Source organism: Calcarisporiella thermophila (genome assembly GCF_041956535.1).
Source record: "Calcarisporiella thermophila strain CBS 279.70 unplaced genomic scaffold VTP21scaffold_4, whole genome shotgun sequence".
Taxonomy (NCBI): Eukaryota; Fungi; Calcarisporiellomycota; class Calcarisporiellomycetes; order Calcarisporiellales; family Calcarisporiellaceae; genus Calcarisporiella; species Calcarisporiella thermophila.
This window is the reverse complement of record NW_027192194.1, coordinates 190,277-214,290: the sequence shown is the minus strand read 5'-3', so window position 1 is coordinate 214,290 and position 24,014 is coordinate 190,277. Positions and strand designations below refer to the sequence as shown.

At 45.8% G+C, this 24,014-nt stretch overlaps 14 protein-coding genes and 1 non-coding gene across 15 annotated transcripts; 7 read left to right on the top strand and 8 right to left on the bottom strand.

The window, feature by feature from the left end:
• Window positions 1-83: 83 nt before the first annotated feature.
• VTP21DRAFT_8348 (uncharacterized protein) lies at window positions 84-2,100 on the top strand (the record flags this gene model as incomplete). Its single annotated transcript, XM_069399188.1, has 10 exons — window positions 84-100; window positions 169-259; window positions 362-726; window positions 806-921; window positions 986-1,093; window positions 1,176-1,282; window positions 1,346-1,428; window positions 1,486-1,571; window positions 1,652-1,832; window positions 1,893-2,100. 10 exons carry the CDS (start codon window positions 84-86, stop codon window positions 2,098-2,100), a joined length of 1,362 nt encoding a protein of 453 aa, XP_069254630.1.
• Window positions 2,101-2,249: 149 nt separating this feature from the next.
• On the top strand, window positions 2,250-3,413 carry VTP21DRAFT_8347 (uncharacterized protein; the record flags this gene model as incomplete). The annotated part of the gene is made up of 2 exons (XM_069399187.1): window positions 2,250-2,328; window positions 2,407-3,413. 2 exons carry the CDS (start codon window positions 2,250-2,252, stop codon window positions 3,411-3,413), a joined length of 1,086 nt encoding a protein of 361 aa, XP_069254629.1.
• Window positions 3,414-3,655: 242 nt separating this feature from the next.
• Window positions 3,656-4,586, bottom strand: VTP21DRAFT_8346 (uncharacterized protein; the record flags this gene model as incomplete). Its single annotated transcript, XM_069399186.1, has 2 exons — window positions 3,656-4,242; window positions 4,307-4,586. 2 exons carry the CDS (start codon window positions 4,584-4,586, stop codon window positions 3,656-3,658), a joined length of 867 nt encoding a protein of 288 aa, XP_069254628.1.
• A 594-nt stretch (window positions 4,587-5,180) lies between these two features.
• On the bottom strand, window positions 5,181-6,745 carry VTP21DRAFT_8345 (uncharacterized protein; the record flags this gene model as incomplete). Its single annotated transcript, XM_069399185.1, has 5 exons — window positions 5,181-5,582; window positions 5,649-5,869; window positions 5,948-6,107; window positions 6,192-6,389; window positions 6,446-6,745. The coding sequence occupies 5 exons, from the start codon at window positions 6,743-6,745 to the stop codon at window positions 5,181-5,183; spliced, it is 1,281 nt and encodes a 426-aa protein (XP_069254627.1).
• Window positions 6,746-8,045: 1,300 nt separating this feature from the next.
• On the top strand, window positions 8,046-8,118 carry VTP21DRAFT_t40. The gene has a single exon. It is a non-coding gene; the product is annotated as a tRNA-Arg (tRNA).
• Window positions 8,119-8,471: 353 nt separating this feature from the next.
• Window positions 8,472-10,192, top strand: VTP21DRAFT_8344 (uncharacterized protein; the record flags this gene model as incomplete). Its single annotated transcript, XM_069399184.1, has 3 exons — window positions 8,472-8,967; window positions 9,035-9,241; window positions 9,324-10,192. 3 exons carry the CDS (start codon window positions 8,472-8,474, stop codon window positions 10,190-10,192), a joined length of 1,572 nt encoding a protein of 523 aa, XP_069254626.1.
• Window positions 10,193-10,703: 511 nt separating this feature from the next.
• On the bottom strand, window positions 10,704-10,919 carry VTP21DRAFT_8343 (uncharacterized protein; the record flags this gene model as incomplete). The annotated part of the gene is made up of 1 exon (XM_069399183.1): window positions 10,704-10,919. The coding sequence occupies one exon, from the start codon at window positions 10,917-10,919 to the stop codon at window positions 10,704-10,706; it is 216 nt and encodes a 71-aa protein (XP_069254625.1).
• A 219-nt stretch (window positions 10,920-11,138) lies between these two features.
• Window positions 11,139-11,649, bottom strand: VTP21DRAFT_8342 (uncharacterized protein; the record flags this gene model as incomplete). Its single annotated transcript, XM_069399182.1, has 2 exons — window positions 11,139-11,354; window positions 11,461-11,649. 2 exons carry the CDS (start codon window positions 11,647-11,649, stop codon window positions 11,139-11,141), a joined length of 405 nt encoding a protein of 134 aa, XP_069254624.1.
• A 172-nt stretch (window positions 11,650-11,821) lies between these two features.
• On the top strand, window positions 11,822-13,240 carry VTP21DRAFT_8341 (uncharacterized protein; the record flags this gene model as incomplete). Its single annotated transcript, XM_069399181.1, has 6 exons — window positions 11,822-11,939; window positions 12,003-12,187; window positions 12,251-12,411; window positions 12,482-12,894; window positions 12,986-13,098; window positions 13,169-13,240. The coding sequence occupies 6 exons, from the start codon at window positions 11,822-11,824 to the stop codon at window positions 13,238-13,240; spliced, it is 1,062 nt and encodes a 353-aa protein (XP_069254623.1).
• Window positions 13,241-13,905: 665 nt separating this feature from the next.
• On the bottom strand, window positions 13,906-14,649 carry VTP21DRAFT_8340 (uncharacterized protein; the record flags this gene model as incomplete). Its single annotated transcript, XM_069399180.1, has 2 exons — window positions 13,906-14,126; window positions 14,394-14,649. The coding sequence occupies 2 exons, from the start codon at window positions 14,647-14,649 to the stop codon at window positions 13,906-13,908; spliced, it is 477 nt and encodes a 158-aa protein (XP_069254622.1).
• A 92-nt stretch (window positions 14,650-14,741) lies between these two features.
• Window positions 14,742-15,027, top strand: VTP21DRAFT_8339 (uncharacterized protein; the record flags this gene model as incomplete). Its single annotated transcript, XM_069399178.1, has 2 exons — window positions 14,742-14,809; window positions 14,880-15,027. 2 exons carry the CDS (start codon window positions 14,742-14,744, stop codon window positions 15,025-15,027), a joined length of 216 nt encoding a protein of 71 aa, XP_069254621.1.
• A 101-nt stretch (window positions 15,028-15,128) lies between these two features.
• Window positions 15,129-15,552, bottom strand: VTP21DRAFT_8338 (uncharacterized protein; the record flags this gene model as incomplete). The annotated part of the gene is made up of 2 exons (XM_069399177.1): window positions 15,129-15,456; window positions 15,515-15,552. The coding sequence occupies 2 exons, from the start codon at window positions 15,550-15,552 to the stop codon at window positions 15,129-15,131; spliced, it is 366 nt and encodes a 121-aa protein (XP_069254620.1).
• A 96-nt stretch (window positions 15,553-15,648) lies between these two features.
• VTP21DRAFT_8337 (uncharacterized protein) lies at window positions 15,649-18,482 on the bottom strand (the record flags this gene model as incomplete). Its single annotated transcript, XM_069399176.1, has 7 exons — window positions 15,649-16,158; window positions 16,241-16,423; window positions 16,491-17,160; window positions 17,334-17,580; window positions 17,652-17,915; window positions 17,988-18,253; window positions 18,334-18,482. 7 exons carry the CDS (start codon window positions 18,480-18,482, stop codon window positions 15,649-15,651), a joined length of 2,289 nt encoding a protein of 762 aa, XP_069254619.1.
• Window positions 18,483-18,821: 339 nt separating this feature from the next.
• Window positions 18,822-22,891, bottom strand: VTP21DRAFT_8336 (uncharacterized protein; the record flags this gene model as incomplete). The annotated part of the gene is made up of 12 exons (XM_069399175.1): window positions 18,822-19,783; window positions 19,846-20,611; window positions 20,684-20,798; window positions 20,871-21,061; window positions 21,124-21,525; window positions 21,599-21,785; window positions 21,852-21,932; window positions 22,008-22,132; window positions 22,196-22,262; window positions 22,318-22,451; window positions 22,521-22,736; window positions 22,796-22,891. The coding sequence occupies 12 exons, from the start codon at window positions 22,889-22,891 to the stop codon at window positions 18,822-18,824; spliced, it is 3,342 nt and encodes a 1,113-aa protein (XP_069254618.1).
• A 191-nt stretch (window positions 22,892-23,082) lies between these two features.
• Window positions 23,083-23,691, top strand: VTP21DRAFT_8335 (uncharacterized protein; the record flags this gene model as incomplete). Its single annotated transcript, XM_069399174.1, has 3 exons — window positions 23,083-23,182; window positions 23,254-23,593; window positions 23,661-23,691. The coding sequence occupies 3 exons, from the start codon at window positions 23,083-23,085 to the stop codon at window positions 23,689-23,691; spliced, it is 471 nt and encodes a 156-aa protein (XP_069254617.1).
• Window positions 23,692-24,014: the final 323 nt, after the last annotated feature.

The window sequence follows — 24,014 nt, the reverse complement described above, 5'->3', positions numbered from 1 at the left end:
TGGCAAGAAAGCAGTCACTTTTCCTTTTATTTTTTTGAATTTTTGGTGTAGAAATGCAGGATGAAATGTGAAGAAAAAGGAAAATGCCGTACAATATATGGTGAGCACATCCTGATGTATACCTCTGAGAGAGCTAGTCATTTACTTTCATGCTGTTTTCTCCCATAGCATGGTCTCCGATTTCTTCTACCCCAATATGGGAGGGGTGGAATCTCATCTTTACCATCTTTCACAACGCCTTATTCAGCGGGGGCACAAGGTAACTCCTCCTACTCTTTGGTTAACAAGGACCTTTGTTTATGGAAGCTATCATGATCGAACATTTGACTCCCTAACTAACATGCCGCAATGGTTTAATAAGGTTGTAATTATCACACACGCTTACGGCAATCGTACTGGTGTCCGCTATATCGCGAACGGTCTCAAAGTATACTATGTTCCTGCCAAGGTCATATACAGCGAGGCTAGTCTTCCCACTATCTATGGGTTTTTTCCAATCTTCCGCTCCATAATTCTCCGTGAAAAGATTGATATTGTGCACGGACACGGTGCTTTTTCCCCACTTTGTCATGAAGCGATACTTCACGGGCGGACGATGGGCTTGAAGGCGTGCTTCACCGACCATTCACTTTTCGGGTTTGCAGACACCAGTAGTATATTGACAAACAAACTTTTGAAATTCACGTTATCTGATATTGATCATGTCATTTGTGTGTCACATACAAGGTATGGAGGCAATTGCAGATGGATAACTTTCTGATTTCTGACACTCAAGGATGACTCCCCTTGAACGAATTTTTCTTAGTAAAGAAAACACAGTCTTGAGAGCGGCGCTTAACCCACAAAATGTATCTGCTATACCCAACGCCGTTGTCGCATCTCAGTTCACCCCCGATTTTTCCGCAGCAGATCCTAATTACAGTGAGTTTCTTATGTTATAGCTTTTCGCTAGAGACCAAGCTAACCATATATATTCAATATTTAGTCACCATTGTTGTTGTGAGTCGTTTAGTATATAGAAAAGGAATGGATTTATTGGTTGCTGTAATTCCAAGAATATGTGCGATGCACCCGGAGGTGCGGTTTATAATAGGTGATGAATCTCTGAGGCGCATTCTGATGAAATTTATGGGGGAGCTGACACTTTTTTTTACTTCTATGCTGTCTTGGTTTAGGTGGGGATGGCCCAAAGAGAATAGATCTGGAGCAAATGCGCGAAAAGCACTTGCTACAGGATAGAGTTGAGCTATTGGGGCCGGTGAAGCAGCATGAAGTTCGAAAAGTAAAGTGTTTTTTTTTAGGTTTCGCAATACTCTTCTCATTAACTTTAACGGGCTTCGTAAAGGTTTTAACTCAGGGTCAAATATTCTTAAATACCAGTTTGACAGAAGCCTTTTGTATCGGAATCGTAGAGGCAGCATGTTGTGGGTGTGTACGACTCTCTTTACCATGGTTCGCTCTCCTTTGTTTACACATTATTCATAGGCTGCTCGTCGTAAGCACCAAAGTCGGGGGAGTGCCTGAAGTTTTACCGCAACATATGATTAATTTTGCTAAGCCAGAGGAAGAGGGTGAGTTAATCTTGGCAGTTTATTGATGTTCCCCCGACATGAACTTATAGAGTTTCAATGGCTTCGACCCCTATTGCTAGATCTAGTTAATTCGATCTCAAAATCGATCAAGATGTACAAGAACAAGGAGGTTCAAGTGGAACGCTTTCATGATGAGCTGAAAGAAATGTACAGCTGGGTCAATGTCGCAGAACGGACTGAGCGCGTATACGACCAAATCTCCCGAACTGAGTCGGTTCCATTGATTGAGCGCTTAAGAAGGTAGACTTTCTTTCCTCAAGCAGCATTTGGAGAGCCGCTGATCAACTAATTGACCTGTAGATATTACGGATGCGGTCTATGGGCGGGCAAGCTTTTCTGCATGGTGATGGCTGTCGACTATTTGTTTTGGATGTTCCTAGAATGGCTCATACCCCGCGAAGAGATTGAAGTCGCCCCTCCATTCCCTATTGCACGATACAAAGAGGTGATTTTAGAGCGCGAGGGCTGTTTCTCCACATCGACTTATGACGCTTCATTATCTGACTAATACACACTAATAAAGATTCTCTGTACATAATACTTCCTTCCCCCGAATTGATCCGCCAAAAAGGAAATGCCCTATTATGGGGTTGCGAAGGGACAGTCACAAATCATTCCGTTTTAAATACGTTCACTTATTTTACAAGGCGGTCTTAAATGCTAAACAATATGCTGGGCAAGCGAAAGAGGAGCTGTAACGGGATTGGCGAGGAAACCGTGCCCTCTCAGTTAGGAGGTAGTGGTATCCCAACTGATTTTATGATTATTCCATGTTAACATCAGTCACATGTCCATTCTTTATGATTCTCACTAGTGCCGCGCAAGGAGGCATGCAATTCATCCTCAACGCGCACAATGCCCATGGTGCCATCCGCGACTACCGAACTGTCCGCCGAAGCGCCTGTACAATCACAGGGCACCACCCTCATCATGAGCCATTCTAATCCATCCCCCCTGGACATCCCCTCATCAAATGCGTTTTCATTATCTTCTTCTATAGCATCTCCTCCACCTACACTAACTACCGCGCCCTCACCTATCGTGGTTGTAAATATTGAAAGTGATGCCGAGCAAGAATGCATTGATCTTACCACCACACCTCCTCCTCGCCCCTCCCCAATTGCACACATCCAAGGCCTACCACCTCTGCATCTTCCTACCCCTTTGCAATCCTTTTCAGTAGGGAGAAATGATCCGAATCGCTTAGGCTCTGTAATGTCCAGCGTTCTTAGCTCCATACCACAGTCATTACATCCTGCACCAAATCCGACTCATGATTTCTGGGGGAGGAATGTGCGGGCAAGAGACCGCTCAGCAAGTGCCACTTTTGGGCAGCGCTCGCGAGAAGGTTCTAGCGCCGACTCCAGACCAGTAGACGAGGAGGTCCGCCACATAAAAAATGCTAGTACCAAAAGCACTGAAGGTGCGGCAGAGCTCTCTCAGGCTTCAAACATTCAACTACTACATCAGCAGCAAAAGCCTCCTAAAGAACCCACCCCACCCCCACAGCCTGGCGAACTCCGCATCCATTGCACCGTCTGTCTTGAGATCCCCAACAACGTCGCCGCCACAGTATGTGGCCACCTGTTTTGCGAAGAGTGCATTTATGCAGCCATCAGCGCATCGAAAAGGTGTCCGGTGTGCCGGCGAAAATTAACCCCTGGACAAGTGGAACCGCTCGAGTTCAAGCTCTTGGACTCACAAGGAGCTGAGTCAATAGAGAAGGTGGTTGATGCTGCCTTAGAAGAAGTCATGAAGGCTGACGAAAAGGTGCCACCGGAGGTTGTTTCAGAGCCCAAAGAGGGCGCCATCATGTTGTGAATTTCTTCTCACTCCATATACCATGCATAGTTTTGTGGACTTTTATTTTTTGCGGACGTTCTTTTTTGCCTTTTCTCTTCTCTTACTTGAATGGACTTGGGATTCTGGTTGTTTTAATTGTGATATATTTTTGCCCTATTTTCCTGGCATTTCAATTGTTTTTATTTATTGAATATATAGAAAACAAAGGGTCTTTCTCAATAACAAACTAAATATTCCCTCTACCTCCTACACCTAATTCTTCATACTTTCCCTCCAGAGGTCCCTTCTATTAATGTGCCCTCAATCTGCTTCGCAACTTCCTCGGCTGTCTGCCGCACCTTCTCTCGATCCAAGCCAGCAAAGCTTACCGTGACTTGCCATCCCCTGCCATCATCAACCAGCTGAGGATAACTACCGATCCGAACACTGTCCCGGTGCTTTTCCTGCGCACGGGTTAGCCAAGGCGCAATAATCGATTCGGGCAACCGTGTGACGACAGAAGTGCGCCAATATCTCGCCCCGCTCTCTATTTCGCCCTTCCGCCGCTTTTCTAACCACGGGCGATATCCTTCAAGTAGCATTCGGAAAAACCGCGGTATGCCGGGCAGGATGTGTACGTTTCCGTTCACCACCACGATGGGGACCCATACGCCTTCACACGGGCGGATAATCTCAACAGGTGAGGGAAAAATAGCCATGCGCTGACGTGCACGCGTGACCTCCTCAGGGGTATCTGGGGAGAATGGTCTTTGCTTCTGTATCAAGTGCCACGTCTCAGCGTCAAGCTGAAGAGGGAGGTGAAATGCTTTGGCAATGGCATCATAGGTAATGTCGTCATGGGTAGGACCTTCAAATCTAATCGTTGATAAACTCAGTCGCAAAAAAGAGAACAAAGCATTAATACAATTTACCGATCCCTCCCGACGTAAAAACCACATCGTATCGCTTTGACATTTCTTTCACGCTCTCTCCAATGGCTGCCTCTTCGTCCGGGACAACCTCGATCCGTTTCAAGTCCATCCCAAGTCCAAAGCAGTACTGGGCAAGGAAATGGCTGTTGGTATCTTGCGTCTTCCCGGAGAGAATCTCGTCACCGATGATAGTACATCCAACCGTTGTTAATCTGCGCGTTGGGGGATACAAGCGGCGGCGCGCTAGAAGAGGAAAAATAATTCGTGGTCGCAGAAGCATTCAATCGGTGTACAATTGTCGTTTCGTGATAAAAATGAAAAATTACAAATGAAGGGCGGCGGAAATCATGATCATGGAAATGCACGTCACATTTAAACTTTTAGAGCGCGGACAGTGCGGGCCTAAGTACACATTTTCTATTTAGCTGTTTTTAAATTCATAAAAGTTTGGTTTCCCGTAGAGTCAAATCGCTGTGTGAATAAAATTAAGCTGCGGAGATAGTTTAATTGCTATGGTGAGGGAAAGCTGCCTACGACCCTTAGCTCGCTGCGTATAATCCGCTAAACAGTCTTACTAAACATCGATGGTAATTTATTAAAGAAACAATAAGATCTACCACTTTCCACTGCTTAGGCTCTTCCATCCTAAACCGTTAATGTTTGCTTCGGTTAATAGAAAAAATGAAATGGAATAAAAATGAAAATAGAAAAAGTAATGATTTTGTAGGATAGCATAAGATAATGTAAGAAATATAGTGTTGATAATCAGTCTCCAAAACTCAAACAAAAAAGCTCCCAAAGTTACAGATGGAAGGTTCATATCAAGTTTCTCTGTTCAAATCAAATTATTAAGAGGGAAAATAAACCAAAGGGTTCACGTGCTCATGCTTTCGACGGCAAATGATAAAGAGGCAGCCTCGCCTAGTATTCCTAATTCTCTCGTCTCTTCTCCAAAAGTTCTTTCCACTTCTTCTTCCTCATGATACACATTCAAGTGTTCTTTCAAGTCGAGAATCTCAAAGAACCGATGTTCACATGATTTGACTGGGCAAGACAGCATCGCCTCACATTCCTTTCCAAGTCGTATTTCAACCGCCATGGCAGAGCTTCGCTTGCGGTCGATTGGGGCAGACGATTGGTCGTTCACCTTGTGAGAGCGGCGGTGGCGAGCAAGCAGGTGCTTACGCGCGAATGTCTTATCACAGTCGGGAAAAGAGCATGCATATGGGTGAACTTGATGATGTGAAGCTCGAATATGAGAATAAAGATGCTTTCGCTAAAAATTGTGGATTAAAACTAGGAGTTAGACTTCCTTTTTAAAAGCAATTCCATTAGTACTAACACTTGAGAACATTTTCTCACAACTCTTCACCACACACTTTATACGAGCACGATCCTGTTCATGTGACTTCATGTGCTGACATAGGTCAAATTCTGATTTATAACCTTTACCGCAAGTGGAACACAAGATGGTGTGTGCAATCTGGATATGCTCCTGCAGTGAGGCCGACGTCTTAAATTGGGCCCCACAGTCGGTATGTTGGCACAAATGGTTAGAAATCGCTACATACAATGAAATGCATTAAACAAGTATCAGAACACACACTGTACGAACAAATTAAGATATTGCTATTTTGCTACCATGAATGCGCTGATGTGCCTTTAATTTGTCAGAACTAACAAAGCTCTGATCGCATCCCTCGTGCGTACAAGCGAATGGTTTCTTGCCTGTGTGCGTGAGCATATGCATATGTAACTGCTTGTGTTTGGCAAACTCCTCATCGCAATTTTTCCAACCGCACTGTTGGGAAAAAGAATGAAAAAAAATCAAAAGCATATCAACATGAAATCGAAACCTCGCCTAAAACAATTGACTCGTCTTTACTTTATATGGATTCGGTGATTTGTGAGAAAGCAAGTGTCGGTTTAAGCGTTGACGTGTGTAAAACGCTTTTGAACATCCAGGTAGCATACATTTGAATTTCTTGCTGTTTTCAGGATCATGCGTCCGCATATGAGTAGCAAGATGGATAGAGCGCCGATATGCCTTCCCGCATCCTGATATATGACATATAAATGGTCTCTGAATCCAGCCGTTAATAATCGTAGCAAGCCTCTCTTGAATATCATTTCACTTACTTCTCCGGTGTGAATTCGAATATGTTCCGCCAGTTTACAAGGCCGCTTGTATGCTTTTCCACAGCCTTCGTACGTACACTTATGCGGGAGGTCTTGCAGAGTTAATATGACAGTCACCTCTTCCTCTTCTCCTTTGACCTTTTCTTCTCTTTCATTTTCATTCTCGCTTTTACTACTGGAAGGATCGTTAGTTGAGTCGCTACCATTGAGATTGCCTACAACATTTTCTTTGTCATCAAGGGATGCATAATTAATATCATTATACATCACAACGATTCCAACTCCTTTCTCATCCTGCATCTTGGTTGGGGTAGTGGTGTATTGTTTGGATTAGGTGTTAGAATAGGTTGAGAATTCAAAAAAAAAAAAAAATTACTCAAGAAGAATTGCAGAAGGATGGGGGAAAAAACTAAAGAAAAAGAGAACAAACAGGTTCTCTCCTTCGCTTTCCTCCCTACTTCACTGATAAACAGGAATTGGTGCTCTTTTATCTTGTGCATTGTGGTAAAGTGTTAATAGCCTTGGTTATAGTGAAAGGTGGGGAACTATGTTGGACCGTTATTTGTTTTCTCGCAAATTGTGCGGTCACCAAATTTTAATATCCTGCAATTAGACCTGACTTCCTAAATTGTCTAGTGAACCATCATCTAACAACACGAGATCTTTGTTGAAACTCTCGCTTTGGAAGCCGACACATATTACCATAGTTACGAGATTAGGGAAAAATCATAAGAGTTAGTGGACTATGGTAGATTTGAATATTCTGTAGCTGATAGAACTATGGTGATATTGGAAGGATACAGCAACCTTCCTTGATATTTCCTCTTCATTTTTCTTGGCTTAATTACATTTTTTTGGAATTTTTGTATTCAATACTACACAACCTTTACTTTTTACATAACCACTTATTACAAGCTTTTGGATCATACTACGTCTATCTACATAACCCTAAATATATTTCACCCACTCAACCATTTCACTTATGTAATTAGTGCATTTTGTTAGATCCAATTTTGATTTAAGCAGATAATTTCAACGGTTTTAACGTAGACGGAATCGGTCGTGTTGTATTGATAAGCATCGTTTTTTAGCACTTGGTAGTTGTCATGATCATGATAGCTGTAACAAATTAGTATTTTGATGAAAAAATAAAAGCAGCCACATTCCACTATTTGGGTTTAATACTCCGAAGGCATGTATCCGTATTATTTTTAGCTCTACACCTTCAAGAAGTTACTCTATGAAAGAATGGAACCCTGAGATCTGAAAAGAAGGGCCAATTATTATGCGTTTTTATCCTTAAATTAATGAAATCTATCGACGAGCCTCTAAGTTGAACCTAGTGCTGCCACAGTCGAAAATATCAAAATGATCGTGCAAAAGAGTGTACACTAGCCACAAACTAGAAGTGTACTGACTGGAAAAGCAGATCATTACCTTGGCGTTGCTGTAGCCGATCATTACCCGTTACCTCTCCCCCCATCGATTTGTTATTTGCCCTTTGGATGCGACTAAGATCACCGCGCCGAGCCTACCCGAATTTCACGAGCCAATTTCTCCTCAATACTTTGGCAACTTGCGTAACACCACGTGAGAAAACGGGCGTATGGCCAAATGGATAAGGCGCCTGACTACGAATCAGGAGATTCCAGGTTCGACCCCTGGTACGCTCGACAGTGAATGGAGGAAGTTGATTTTTTTATTCTGCCAGAGTTCTTATTAGAATATTAAATCCTGTGTTCTTTGTAACTTGTGGCTTTGCAGGGCCTTAGCCAGAAATTCTATTTTTTATTTTTGTCTTTTTTTTTTCAACATCGCTCAAGATTCATTTAATTAAAGTCGATAGCCCATGAAAGATTTGGACATTTGATCTTCATCTCTTCTCCTTCCACTAATTGCGTTTGAACCGATTTTCCAGTGCTACTCCTATTTAAAGCTTCTTGCATTCCAGACTTATTTAATCTTGTAAAGACCCAACGAGAAAATTAGTGGAGCAGTACGAGATCTGTTTTGCCCTTAGCTACTCATGTCTCCCACTCAACACCCATCGGATCCCTCCTCTTCCGATCCTTCCACAAGTGCCAAAAGCACTGGAAGCATTGGGGGTCGATCAGTGCGGCGAGGTAAACTCTCTGTGCAAATTCCTGTTAGCAATACTATACCGCAGCCCAATTCGGCAGACTCTGCATCCATCCATTCTCCTGCTGGCAGCAAATCTCGATGGCAGCGTGGCAGCACTGCAATGCGTGTGATTCGGGATCTGGTCAATTGGCCTGTCCCTGCGTCCCTCCGTTCCGCTCGCACCCCACGATCGCCGTTTACATTTGGAAATGGAATGTTATTTGACTGGTGGAGGTGGAAGCATCGCCTGTGGAGATTACGACCCTTTCGATTGGCGTTTTTCCTCTTTATGACCTGGTGTGTCGTGTTGACATCCACTCATTTTGCACGGTGGCTGCTCGGTACATCGGACTCGGAGGCGTCCGAGAAGCGTTTTGACCTGAAGCGGACTTATGATCCTGGTAAGCCTTCTAGGGGATGGACGAATGCCTTGTGTTCCGGTGGAATGCTGACCCTTTGTATGAACAGATGAGCCGTTCTCGGTTATCTCGCAGTTTTCAAACAGCTATCTGTTTTCAAAACTTTTTTCCAACGAGCTTCCTACCACGCTTGAGCACATAGATCCTTATTACCTGCGAGCAGAATCGATCCCTGTGCAGGATGACGTAAGTATCGTCACGGTACTGGACGAACGGGGCGTAGATACCCTGCGACAACTTGCTGAGAGATGGAATGGTAAGTCCTCGTATCCAAGATCACTTCGGTGGTGTCTTTCGACGGCCTGTGCCTCATTTTATTTTTTCTTCTCGTCTTTTAGGGCCAATCTCAGCGACACTGGCCATTACAACCGCCACCGATCCTCTGCCCGACTCCACGCAAGACGCTCTCCGGCGCTTCCGTGACCTCCACCAACAAAATCCTACCGTGCGCCGCAACGTCGACCTCCATCTGGTGCTTGATCCCCCGGTGGTCAAGTATGTCCAGCCGCGAAGAAATATGCACCGTAATCTGGCTCGCCTGTTCGCTCGCACCGATCATGTTGCATTTTTGGGTCCCGACTCGTGGCCAGTGACGGATCTGTACAAGACATTACAGCAGGAGCCGTACAGGAAGCTTCTGCGAGAGGGGCATGCTCTGGTGCTTCCCACCTTCGCCTACCTGGCCAACACCACCGCACGAGAGGTTCCGGCCTCCAAGGGGGCGGTGCTACGCATGGTGGCGGAGGGGCAATTGGTCCTGTACGATCAGCACTGGAAACTCGGCTTTGGCCCGACTCGCTACGACAAGTGGATTGGGGCCGAGCGACCGTATCCCGTGGTGGACTACGAGCTGCACTACTCTCCCAGCGTCGTCATGGCCAAGCAAATCCTCCCCTGGTGCTCTGAGCGCTTTAGCGACAATTTGGCCTCGTGTTACTATGGGCTGTATCTCTCGGGGGCCGAATTCTACGTGCTTCCCGAGGACTTTTTGGTGTATGTGCCGACGGCGGAGCCCGAGCCCGCGGGGCGCGAGTCCCTCTTTGAAAAGCTGTTTGGCCAGCGGCTCTACCTGAAATATCAGCAGGAGCAATGCCTGTACCATGCCGGCAAACTGATATCGTTGGGACTGTGGAATACACACTGGTCGACGCACTGCAAACGCCAGTGTTCCAACGTGTTGAGGACGTGGGGGCGGGGTCTACTATGAGCTAGAGCGCATTGGAATGAGAAAAGGATGTGTATGTTGTGTTATTTTCCTCTTGGTTTTTTTTTTTTTTCTATTTGTATATTTTTTTTTCCTTTTACCTCTCTTCTACTTCTTCCTCTTCTTTGTCTCATTCATACAGCCTTTTGTCGTTTTTTTCTTTGTGGTGTGTGAAAAGGTGGAAAAAGGGAGGGTGTCTTTAAATTTACTCTTTGCTTTTCTTCTCTATCATTGTCAACCGAATTGATAAAATATATTCATTGCTTTCCCACTTGAGACTAATCTTTATTATTTCAATGTGAAGGGTCTAGAACTTGGTGACCGCATTGAATGAATGAGAAATACTGGGAGAGAAAAAAGAGGAGAGATTCAGTACATGCATAAACAAAGAAGGTAGCCTATCCTGACAATTCAAGTGTACAGTAACTCCACTGACCACGCGTTTTACATAAATGAAAATGGTTTACACTATATAATAATGGCGGGTGGGTGCATTGCATGCCCATCACCGGACTCATCCGGAATGTTGTTCTCTCTGGGGTTCGCCCACGCTCGAGCGCGGGTTGCTGCCCCTCTGCCCTTTACTTGTCAAGGGCTCTGCGCCCGTGGCCAGGTTGGTTAGAGCGGAGCCGGGGAGTTGCTGCGCTTCGGAGCCCTGGCTCAGGCTGGTTGCGAAGCGGGGTCTCTGCGGGTGGCCTCGACTATGGTGGCGGCGATTTCTGTGCGGCATATTGGATAAAATGCGTGTTTTGCGCGAGCAGCTTTTGAGGGGTGATTAAGCTTTTCCCTAGCGTCTTTGTTTTCAGTGTGGAGGAAAAAAAAAAAAGCAAGAGCAGCTGCAATCCCTTGCGGAAAAGTGGAGGTTTTTGGCGCTTATTAAGATAAGGCAATTATCTGGTTTTAGAAGAGAGCACGTATCCTTCGCGATTTTATGAAACATGGCCTTTGGTTAAATGTCTCGCTGACGAGAGCGCAGTCCAACTGTCAGGTGCCGCCGGGTTGTTTGTTGGGAAGCGGAGGGCTCGGCAGCTTCGAAGAAAAAGGGAAAAATCCCCTGCCCGGAGGAGCCGCAGTGCAGCCCGCGTAGGCCCAGCGCGGCGAGGGGGGCCGACGGGGGAGAGACAGCGCGGCGGGCCGGGAGGCTCTCCGGGCGGCTCGAGGACGTCTGGCACGGAGCGAAGGGGGCGAGGCCAGGGGCGGAAGGGAGGGTGTCCGCTTAGCCGCACCGCATGGAACAAACACAGTCAAAAAGGCGGTGGGAAAGGACCAGCCGTTTCTCGGGCGATGCGCGGATCGAGAGTTGGAACCTGGCTGCTGACTGCATCTGCCGGACCGCCCGAGAGAGGAAGTCGGGTCAAATTTAGGAATGGGTCAGGGTTTTGCGATTTTGTGCAGTGATTTTTTCTCTTGTTCAACGGCACCAATCTGCGCTTTTCATAGTCTCCTCCGCTTCCTCTCATGCGTTGCCCACCCTAACTGCCTTCTCGCCAACAGCCTGCCTTGATCACTGCCTTTGCCCCGCGCCCTTCTCTCATATACTAAGACGCCTGTGCTCTTTCTCCCACTCTTTCCCTCACCCTTTCCTTCTCTCTTTTCCTAATCTTCCACCATTGCCACGAGCCTGCCTCAGCCATGGGGTTGTGCATGTCAGCAGAGGAGAGGGAGCAACGACTAAGGAGCCTGGAGATCGATCGAAAGATCGAGGAAGACAGTCGTAAATTCAGCAAGGAATGCAAAATCTTATTACTAGGTACCGTTGCTTTTCTGTTTCTATTTGAGACGTTACTTTAATATTCAAACGTGTCATGGCCAGGGAGCGGCGAATCCGGGAAGTCGACTATTGTGAAACAGATGAAGATCATACATCAAAACGGATACTCAGAAATGGAGCGACAGTGGTGGCGGACTACGGTTTACAAAAATCTCATCGAGTCCATGCAGGTGATCATTACAACGCTCGAAAAATTTGAAATGGAATTGGAAAATGAGGAAAACAAAGTAAGTCTCCCGCTTTCCACGCAGCCTGTTAATAACCCCCCCCCTCACTGCCTTCTCTGTCAGGCCTATGCGGCTCTAGTTGTGGATTTCCAGGTACCATCTGATTCAGACTTCCGGCTCTCCCGCGAGATCATCAAAGCAGTGGATTCCATTTACCATGATCCCGTCATTCCGAAACTTCTGGATCGCGGGAGTGAGTTCTATCTAATGGATTCGGCGACTTAGTACGTACTCCCGTTGTTGCGCTTCTTGAGGGGTGCCTTTATTGACTCTTTCTTCTCTTGCTGCACTCAGTTTCTTTGATGAGGTGCATCGCATCGGCGCTTCCAACTATCTCCCTACTCAAGATGACATCCTCCGTGCACGTCTAAAATCCACAGGAATATCCGAGACGCGTTTTGCAATGGGCCAACTCAGCATCCATCTGTTCGACGTCGGAGGACAGCGCTCCGAGCGCAAAAAGTGGATCCATTGCTTCGAGGCCGTGACTACGATCATCTTCTGTGTGGCCCTTTCAGAGTACGACCAGGCACTGCTCGAGGAGACGGCGCAGAATCGCATGGTGGAGAGCCTGGTCCTCTTCGAGAGCGTGATCAACAGTCGGTGGTTCCTACGGACTAGCATCATTTTGTTCTTGAACAAGTTTGATTTGTTCAAACTGAAATTACCGCGTGTACCGCTGGAGAGATATTTTCCGGATTACTATGGTGAGTGCTTTAAATCCAGATGGGGAAAATAGAGTGGTAAACGGTAGCGATACTAATCTCTCCGCCTTCTTACCGATACATTGAATATCAGGTGGACCAGAGATTACCAAAGCTATCAAGTACATCGCCTGGCGGTTCACCTCGACCAACCGGGCACGACTCAACATATACCCCCATCTCACAACAGCAACCGACACCTCCAATGTGTGTACTTTTTTTTTACGCATCCTCTTATTATGTATCGAATGCTCATTTGGCTTCTTCACTTTGGTAGATTCGGCTCGTGTTTGCTGCTGTGAAGGAAACTCTCTTACAGAATGCACTAAAGGATTCAGGGATTCTTTGAAAATGTAGGTCGTTTATTTTTTTTTTTTGGCTCACCTCCATCATCCTTCTCTTCATTTTTTTTTTTCGGTTGATTTTTATTTTTTTTTATTGTTATTTTCTTTCATCTAACTTAATCCCTATTCTAATATATATATATTCTCTTGTTATTCTTGCCTTTTCCTCCCTCTTTCTTTTTATATATTCAACGTGATGGATGTGCTCTCTTCTCCCTTGTTTATCACTTATTTTTCTCGTGTTTTTTTTTTATTAGCGTCTTCGTATTTTGTATGTTTTTTTTTTCCCCTCCCTCTTTCCTATTCACATAATCTTATTTATAGCCTGGGAACAGGGCTGCTCTAGTTTCTTGTTTCGTTTTCCTCTCTCTTTCCCTAATGTTCATTTTTCCTTGTCTTCCTCCGCGCCTACCTTTCTTCATTGGAGACATAAAATACAATCTTATTCTTGGTGGCAGGTTTATTAAGCCGACAATTGGCCATGCTAAAACGGTTGGGAAACGAGAAACGAAAACAACACGAAATTCAGAACAGATTACGAAAACAATAGCACACAAACAACATTAAGGCAAAATAAGCACAGAGAGTATCAGCAAAGCGGGAAAAATTAAACACAGAGGCGGGGGTTGAGGGGTCGGAATGGGAAAAATAAACATGAAAAAAAAGGTTATCACACAATCTGGTCGTGAAGCACACAAAGCAATGCCTCTTCGTCTTTTGCCTTCTCTTTCCGAAGGAGAACGCGCCGGATTTTATCCGGTGGCGCAAGGCCATATTTTTTCGCTCTTTCCCAGCGTTCGAGGCGGGTGAGGCCCAAGCAAGGCCCATAGGTGGAGTCGAGGTCGAAGGAGCGGAGGAGCCGATCCGTGTTGGAAAGTCCCTCTTGATGGACTAAGCAAACAAACCATGCAACAGGTGAGAATCCATATTAGTAACTTTGTGATTGGATGTGGCTAGCAATGATCAGAAAGGGAGGGGAGAAGGGGGAACGACAAGGTGAAAATGAAATGGGTAATGCGGGGAGTCTGGAACATGCTAGGATTGCTTTGGAGGAGCGTGGGTGAAGCGGAGTGGCGGAGCATTGAAGATAATTATGGGGAAAGAGCACAAGCATTGCATAGAGAAAGATAAAAAATAAAGAACACTGCACTAACTTACTTTCCATCCGTTCCTGCGCCTTCCGATAAAACTCTTTGGCATCATCCTCGCCATCGGATGATGACACATAGGGAATTGCTTCCTCGCCGGCCTGCGGCTTCTTCGACACGCGGGGTGCAGATTGCACGATGGATTTTTTCACCTCATGTTTTCGTTTGGCTGTGGATTTAAAGGCCGATTCGGTGAGCCGAGGCTGCGATCTAGAGGAGGAGGAGGAGGAAGAGGAGGCCGATTTTGCGCGTCTTTTGGCGGACATGATGGTCAGGAGAGAGAGGGGGGGAGGCGGGCGATTGAGATCAGTAAAGGGTAGGTATGGAATGGATAATTTAGACTGGCATAATTACCAAAATGAGGGCAAGTTTCAAACCTCTTATCGTACCTCTTAAGAATTATCCGAAGGAATTCGAGGTGGCAAAGTAGATCAGCAGTGGGAGAAAGGGCGCCGGAGCGTTTGCCCCTACATGATTCTCTTGTCTTTGACTTCAGAAACAGAGGCGCGAGCTGGTCAGTAAAGCGGAAAACCTCGGGGTTAGGACACTTGGTGTTCGTCGGCTCACCGTTAGCTGGCCGTCCATGTGAACCTAAGTTTTCTCCGATAGAAACAATTCGGCCTTATGAAATTTTTACCCGATGATGAATGATGGGAGGGCGGATTTAAAGATGAGCCGAGGAGAATCTTAAATTGGAATGTGCATTATTAAGTCATGCTGGGATAATATATATGACCATCGTCCGTTATCGGGTGCAAGCCTTTTTTTTCTTTCTTGTTTTGTTCCTCAGGTAGTCTGCACCTCTCCTCCCCTCCCCACTCCCTCTAACCCCCCCCCATGCCGTCCGTGACTCGATGCCACTGTGCCCGACGGCGAGCAGCAGGACGCTACAAGGAACTCCGTGAGTGGCACTATCTAGTCGAGCTAGACCGGCGCCTCTACCGGGTGGAGAAGATTGTTCGAAAACTGACCGGCAAGCAGTGGAGCCAGTTACGAGCTCGGGTGAATCAGCCACGAGTCTAGCCTCTGCTCGACCTCGCGCCCCCCCAACCTTCTCTATGGCAAAGGCCCCTCTTTTGATATTTGTTCCGTAATAGTTTTTATTGTATAAGCAAAGGCGAGAATAATAACAACCAAAACGTCAACAAAGATCGTATCCCTCTTTTCATGGTCTATTTACAAGTGTAAAAAAGAGATAACGCAATATCGAATGATAAGAAAAAAAAATCTATCGTCCCCCTATTAGGCTCCGACTTCCAATTGGGTCAGAGTATGGCATGCTGTTTGTAAATCAGAGATCGCACCAGATAGTAATCCTCGCTCACCGCCCCCTCCACCAGCAGCTCTCCAGCAGCCGTCTTTCTGACACTCACCCTCTCATTGCACACCAGCACTCCTTGGCCTTTGAATTCGGCCTGCACGCCATGAGATTGCAGAATGCTCTTTAAGTCGGACAGCCGCAGATCGCCCACCAGCACGGGCGGATGCCACCGTGCCTGGTTCTCCGCAGAGGGCAGATCTAACACTGGCGTGGTGGAATCGGGAGGGAAGTGGACCTGGCCCGAGATGTAGGCCAGCTCGTAATCGCCTAGGCGATGAAGCGAAAGTGAGCTGGCAAGGGCATCGGTAAGTTTGAGCTGGAAGATGTTGGTTGCTGCGGACACGTTCAAGGTCTCTCCGGTGGAGGGCGTATAGAGCTCGCGGGTCATTTGATCCATCCCGAGGACAGCCTTGCCCAATTCCTCCATCGCCTTCTCCTCTCCATGCACAAGGATCTGTACACAAACAATTTACCGATTAACTCATTATTACGAAATGAAAAGAATAAAAATGCAATGCCAAAAGCGAAAACATTACTAGTTTTTTGGGAGCGACTTGTTGCAAAATGGTTTTCACCGATCGCCCGTCTGAAAGCCCTTCCAAGTCAATGTACTGTACACGACACATGACGTGTAAATCCAGCTCCTCTGTTACGTACTTGGAGGGCACTTCTTCTGGAGCGGCTCGTGTATCCTCTCTTCGCTCGCCCTCTCGGCCCTCCTACCATGAAAAGAAGCTTTAGTTCCAGAATGCTCTCCCCCCCAACACACTCTACACCAATGCTCACTTGTTTACGCTTTGCGTCGGCAAACTGGTCGAACTGGGTTCCGTCCAGATTTGTACCTCTCATGTAGTGGTCCGGCACAATCGCCTCCCCGTACTCGTCGAATTTCTTTCTTCGCTCCACATACGGGAACATGCGATAGCTCTGCGTTTGCTTGAAGAACCCCCCGCTCTTGGTCGCATCCTTCAGATAGACATCGAACCGAAAGGCAAGCATATCGGCCATTTCCGCGTCGTCTATGTCGGCATCGGAGTCGTCCGAATCCGACTCCTCTTTTTCCATGATATTGCGATTACGCGCCAGCATGAGGAATTGTTGCGCCTCCCTCTCCCGCTTTTCGCGCTCCCGTTCATTCCATTCCGCCAACTCTGCGCCTTGTAGCGGTAACCTCCGCTTCATAGTAATCTGCACCTGGGTGTTGAGCGGCACGGCGGAGTTGATGACTTGCGCATCAGTCGCCATGGAAGCCTCTTCCCAGGCGTGGAAGAGGTGGCGAGCAAGGGAGTCTGGCGGACCACGGTTAGTGAGTATAAGAATATTGCGTGGATCCGCCGACCATTCGGCGAGGAGATTTCGCGCGTATCCAGTATCTAGAGAAAGGTTGGAGGCTAGCACAACCTTGGGGCCGGGGTATTTTGCCAGATCTTCAAGTTGGTGACATAGGCGGAGATATCTAATTAGTTGGAAAAAAGAGACAAGATGGAAGAGTTAGAGTATCCGTGCTCCATCATTTTTCATCTCGAATTCCCACACAAACACACAAACATCCAAATATATAGTCAAGTATTTTTATATGTGCTCGCTAACTAAATAAAGGAAGCCGTATGTCAGGAAAAAAAAACTTACTTGAATTCAAACGGGTTTTCTCTGCTGGCACCAAATTGCTTAGTGATGGCCTCTCCCATCCATTCCAACATACTCTTCGCGTATTGTGCTGTGCGGTAGCTTTGGTGTGTCAAAAGAATGAGTGGGTATGGGAGACGGTAGGCAGACCAGTGTTGATCAAGAAGATAGGTAAGCTCCAAAACGCGAGCCGCCGAATCGGTGGGAAGGAGAGCCATACCGCCCTCTTCTAGTGTGCTCATCAAACTACCTATAATTACATAATACGCGCAATTGTGTTAGCATCCTTGGTGGCGGTATGGCTTGAGGCTCTATACTGACTAAACAGGGCAGCATCCCGATGCTTTCTTGCAGGGTGAATATTTCCAGCATTGAATGCATCTGTAATTAGTAAGGACGGTCGATTAAGTGCGTCGTGCACCATCCCACCGACAAGCATCACTGTGCCATCAAGATGTCGCTCCTTCTTATGATTATAATCGACTGCGTAGACGATCTCGTCGGTGTCTTTCTTCAATTTCCAGATAGTACCCCCCACTGTATGTCCCGCAGCATAAGCTGTGATCATAATACCTTTACAATTGCCTATTTCATTACAATTCAACTTGGTTAAAAAGGTTTAAAAACAGATATTAACAAATAATGACAAATATTTACCCTGCAATTCGACAGGTTGTGAGTATCGCAAAAGTTGAATACGATCGAATGCATTGTCCACGTCCTCCAGTGAAAAGAGGGTGAATTCCTCCTCATTCGTCTTTGATTGGAACATGTCGTACATACACATTCTCCCCATATTCGCTGTAGGTAGCGTCGCATATACTGCACAGTTTAGCCCCAAGTAGCTTCGGGCATAGGGTAGAGCGCCAAGATGAGGGAGATCGGAATGGGATAGCAGAACCACATTAACATCCTTTGCATATCTAAATTCACATTAATAGAGGCGCGTTAGGGTTGAGAAGAAACAAGATGGGGCAGGCAGAATGAGGAGAGGTAACGGTACTTTTTCAGTTCATCGAGATCCGCGACATCAAATCCATCCGACCACCCGCAATCAAGTAGAATTTTCGCCTCGTCCACTTCAAGGAGATAACAGAGCGGCTTTTCATCCTTAGCGCCCGAGAGAGGTGTAAAGCGAATATAACTAGACATGGTGTGGACCCTCTTTGGATGCTAGCTATTTTCACGAAGAAATTTCAAGACAAACCCCCTTGGGCGCAGCCTTCCCATTTGGCGAGTCACAAAATTTTGGCTATACGTCTTGAATTAAAATAGCCCATGGCATTCTATGGTACCTCTTCTTATATGACCAGTACCTGGAGGCCTCCACCATTAAATTCATTCTGATAAAGGTAAAACGTAACCATATTTTCAAGAGATGAGATTAGATTAAAAATAGCGTGGAGATGCAACGGTGAGCGATAGACAAGATAGCATAATATGGTACAGGAATAAGAATGAAAAATAAACGGGAAGAACATAAGAGTACATTTATCTTGATTGAGATTTCCAGGTGTCAGTGTAAAATCCATTCATATCTAACCGCATCAACAGTAGCCGTAAGAAACCACCTTTACCGGTTGCTGACTGGATAATATCGATCCGTCGATGGTAATTCCGGTCAGAACTCTCTGCCCCGGTCCCCAGTCGCTCTCTTACAGTAGGAGTATGTGACAATTGGGTGTCTGCGCCCTTAGCACCCCAATCAATAAGGATCTTCACCAATATTCCCACGTACCGTTTAAAGCTACAATAGAGCTCCTCGACCCGGCCGAAGCACTCGCAACTATTCTCAGCTCCCGGCTCCTCTCCCTCTTCATACAAGTGAGAGTGGTGTTTCCGAGCTTCGTTTGCAAATTCCAGAATTACTGAGAATACGCCATGAATGATTTTCATGACTGGCTCGTAGCGTTTCTTGAGAAGACAATGTGAAAGCATGCGGTCAACTATGAGCTCGTGGTAGGTGCGAAGCGACTCTAGGTCGCGTACCCCCTCGCGGTGAAGATCCTCACCGATGAGTGAATCGAGTTCAGCTGAGACGGACGGGGCCGAAGGGGGCGCTTCCGATTCCCAGTCTTCAAGCGAGTCGGGTTCTGCAGGGGAGAGCTCGAGTAACACCTCCCGAGCAATGTGGTCAAGCCGCTTCTCAAACGAATGCCATGTCGCGCCTATGGCCACCTCCATAGTGTATCCCGAAAATGCGTTCACAAACTGCCGTGCCTCAAATTGGAACCGGAGGAACACAGCTGGTATGGGCGGGTATGGACTGTTGGCCCGCCTGCGTGGAAAAGAGATAAGGCGGTAAGTGTGTCGTGTCACCGCTTCCATTCTCCGTAGGCGTAGTAGAAATGCAAACAGGCGGTTGTATTTCCCCAAGATATTCGGCGTGATGATTACGTTCAAGGGATAGGGAGGATCATATTTCAGATAAAGGAAGTCGAGTGCATGCATGGCTATGATATGTATAGAAATTTAGAAGGAGACATCGAGAAAATGAAGTCAGAGAGCAACTTACAGTTGGGGTTGGATTGGCGCTCATGCTCTTTCTGCATTCCAAATGAGATTATTTCATCCAGCCCTTTCACTGCAGTCTCCTTAACCAGATGTGGTTCCACTGCCTGCCTAGTCGCGATGGGCTCGAAGAGTGCGTTATTCAGGGATGCAAAAAATGTATTTCTCGCCATGGAGTTTCTCCCTTCCAGCGAATAGCTAACGGTGGCATTAAGCCCAGGAGCAGCAAACTTTTGCTTCACAACGCGTGCATAATCAGCTCGGTCCTCCATCTCTATCCCATCATAAAAGAGGGCCTCGTCTACTTTTCGCACGAAAGCTCCGTCACCCATCAACATAAACCACCTTAAAGGCAACATATAGGACCGTAAGCCCAAGTCGTGAAAGAAGAGCGAAAGGGTTGCAGTGTTGATTAGGCGATAGTGTATTGAGAGGGTGTGTCGTATAGAGAGGGATGCGAGGAGATCTAGAGGGGGAATATAGCCATCGGGTGCAAGGTCAGGTGAGAGTGGATTTTGTGATGCTTCCTGAAGGCGGGATATGAAGGATGAAAGAGAGCCAGCATCGTTTGGTGCCGTGTCGGAAAAGAAAAGATAGGGGGTATGCTTGGCAAATGAAATAAAAGCGAATTTATTGCAGACGTCTTGCTGGATTTGGGAGACGTCTTTAATCTCCTCGGATGGTTCGACTATTTCCTCTCGAGCATTTGTACTAGGCTCTCCTGGTTTCAGGCCAATTTTATTCTCAAACGAGTATTCCTCAATGCCATCCTTTAAATTTAATGAGTTAGTATCAGAAAAGTTAACAAACTAAGGCAGGGCAAAATAGATATAATTACATACAGCATCATTTTCAGTGAGAGGAATATCGAGTGTTGCACGACGGAATATTCTGATATTTCGCTGTCGAATAGCAGAGATGACGATTGCAATATAATCTTGTAATGCAGAATGCAAGCTAGGAGAGATAAAAATGATTGTTTAGAAAAATTACCACGGATCCATGCGAAAGATCTGAAAATCTAAATACTTTTCGATGTCTCCTTTGGTCATGGCCCATTTGACACCAACAAGCTTGGAGTACTCAGCAAAATTTGAAACTTTCGCTAGTGGGTGGTCTGGACGGCATTGGCGGAGTAACCAAAGTGACTTTCCCGCTTCCAAAATATCCCTTGCAAGCGATTTACCAATAAATTGGGGAGGAGGCGAGGATGAATTGAGCTATTGAAAAGAAAGTAGGTTAGTCGAAGAGAAACCGGTGCCTTGTAACAGATTAAACCTACTTGAAATCCATCTTCCCAAAAACCATCGCCATCCCTCTGCAGAAAGCTCGTCTCTCCATCCGTGTTTGTTATGAAAAATTCCTCATAAGGGTCTAAATGGCTCAGGATTGAATCAGCCGAGCTGTTGACACAAAAACCTCCAGTATTCGACACGTCTTCTAGTCCAAGCCAGAAGTTAAGCATATTGAGGTAAGGTGAGCTAGCACGATCAAGTAGCACTAAGAGCACGCTACGGTAAAGACCGAGTAATGAACAGGATTCGGATGTGTTAAAATCCAAGAAAGAGGCTTCTTCATAAAGGGTGCCGAGCAAATAGACGCCTCTGGGAACAAAAAATCCCATTGCTTCGTATTGGGAACTCTGTTGAGCCTTCAACTGTTTAGCCCGCGAACTTGGTTCCTCCTGCAAAATAAAATCCAAGCCTGTAAGTACCCCCTGGTAAATCGTCGAAATGCATAATCCAGCTTGTACATACACAATAGCTCAGTTCGGCAAGTTTCTCTAGGATAAAGGATACCCCCTCCATCAAATGATATAGTTCAAGGATGGTCATAGACTTTTGCTGCCCGCTGGTTTGTACTAATTGCGAGATCGTGGTTTGACAGAATATAATATATGAAAGGAGTGCCTGACCAAAAGCAACCCCAGTCAATCCAAATAACCTAAAGAGTTAAGAGAAAAGATCCCACTTAAGTCACTATTATCCCACCATGAGATTGAAAAACTACCTTGGGTTGTTTATACAATCTTTGGCAACCCTTTCTAGCCTCCTGAAATAAGTTCCACAGCACAAAAATCTCTCTAATACTCTAATGACACAAATAAATATTAAAATAAGCTTTCGAACAAAGAAGCAAGATAAACAATAACAAAGGGCAACTAACCTACTTAGACTTTTGGAACTGCAACTTTTTATCCGTACTTTAGAAAGAGTTATTACAAATTTTGACCTTTCGTTATCATAATCGAATATGTCTGAAGACGTCCCGAGCATCATCTTGACAATCGACTAGCCATTGTTTAAAAGTAGAGTGAGTAATTGAGGCCGTTAGCCTGACGGGTTTCTACTTACATCGAATAAGGTTTCGTAGGATATTGAGAGTAGCTCAGTCTCCGAACGAAAACAATGCCGGAAATATCTGCCATTTTTCAACATTTAGTCAAAACCCATCATTAGTCGTAGAATAGGCTTACTTGTAGAATACAGATTCATAAACTTCTGTGTTTGCTTCTGTCAGATAAGGTGACGGTATTAATTCACCGTTGGGTATTCTACCGTGAGAACTATTCTTATTCCTCCCTAGACTCTCCCAGCTCAAATTTTTCGCCTGACATTGAAGTAAAAGTCAATATTGCAAAGGAGAAAGGGAGAAGCAATACTACTCAGTGCCAGATACCTTTTCATTTTCAGGATCACTAAAAGCTCTCTTCCATATATCTTCCTCCTCTTCGACTGGAGCTGGGGGTTCTTCTACCACCGTTGAACTTTCCGTCAGAGAAGCATTGTCGCTTAAACCAGGATCAAGGATTGTGCCAACATGGGAGTATATTCCCACTTTAAACTTTTCTTCAATGTATTCCTCTTGATACCATTTTGTTAACCCCGACCCCTCCTATAATGGTAACAATTTGAATGGCCAGATGAGTTCAGATTTTTCGACTGTAATCCTACCATCGGATTGCGCCGAAACAGATCCCAGATCTTATCATCGCAGGGTGAAAGGCCATCCTCATCTTGATGTTTTGAAATGCCCGCAAAGCTGAACATCGGTTTAGAACACTTCCAGCTACCTATTTTGCGGACGCGACGCGTTAATATTAATTGGATAACTGCGAGATATGCTCACGGGATAGTTGTATAATGTGGCTTGGTTATCATTCAGAAAATTTTTTTGCAAATAAAAACAAAGCAAGCGCGAATATCTTCGTTCCTCCTCTTTCTCTCGTGGACATCTCGCCATGCAGATTTTCGTTAGGTCCCTAAGCAACACCCTTGCTCTCGACGTCCAAGCCTCCACCAAGGTTGAGGAAGTCAAAAACCTCATCCAGGAGCGCGAAGGTGAGCTCACTTCACAGCCCGTCTGCTTACCATTCAGTCCTTGTAACTCGAAATTTAATGCATCTGTTTAGGCATTGCTGCCTCTGCCCAGCGCCTCACCTTCGCTGGCAAGCCTTTGTCCGAGGGCTCCCTCGCTGACTATGCTATCTCCTCGCTGAGCACTGTTGATCTCAACCTTGCTCTGCTTGGTGGTGGTAAGAAGCGCAAGAAGAAGACCTACACCACCCCCAAGAAGATCAAGCACAAGCGCAAGAAGGTCAAGCTTGCTGTGCTCAAGTTCTACAAGGTGGATGCCAATGGCAAGATCACCCGCCTCCGTCGTGAGTGCCCCAACGAGACCTGCGGCGCTGGTGTGTTCATGGCCTGGCATCATGACCGCCAATACTGCGGAAAGTGCGGTCTCACTTATGTGTAAGTGTTCATTTCTAGCGCACGTTTCGAACATGCGGCTCATATTGACCATCCTTCTCCACACTAGGTTCAAGAAGGAGGGCGAGACCAAGGCGTAAGATTCCCCCGCGCTAGTTGAAAAGACAGGGTTTTCTGTTATAAACTATTCTAATAAATCCTATTTCTCTCTTGTCACCATTAAAAAACACCCTGCCTAAACCAAGCAGCAAGTTGCTCTTATTTCTCTGGTTTTTGAAGGTTATTAAATTTATCTATTGAACATGTTATAAATGCATTATAATTAAAACGTTAAAACTAAAATGAACTGTGCCACTAAGGTTTTACCCTTATTTTATTCGGTATATTTCGCGAATAGAGATCATCATTTCACTGTTTTCTCTGAAGTTCAGTCGTGCAACTGCATCTTGGGCATTTAGTTTGT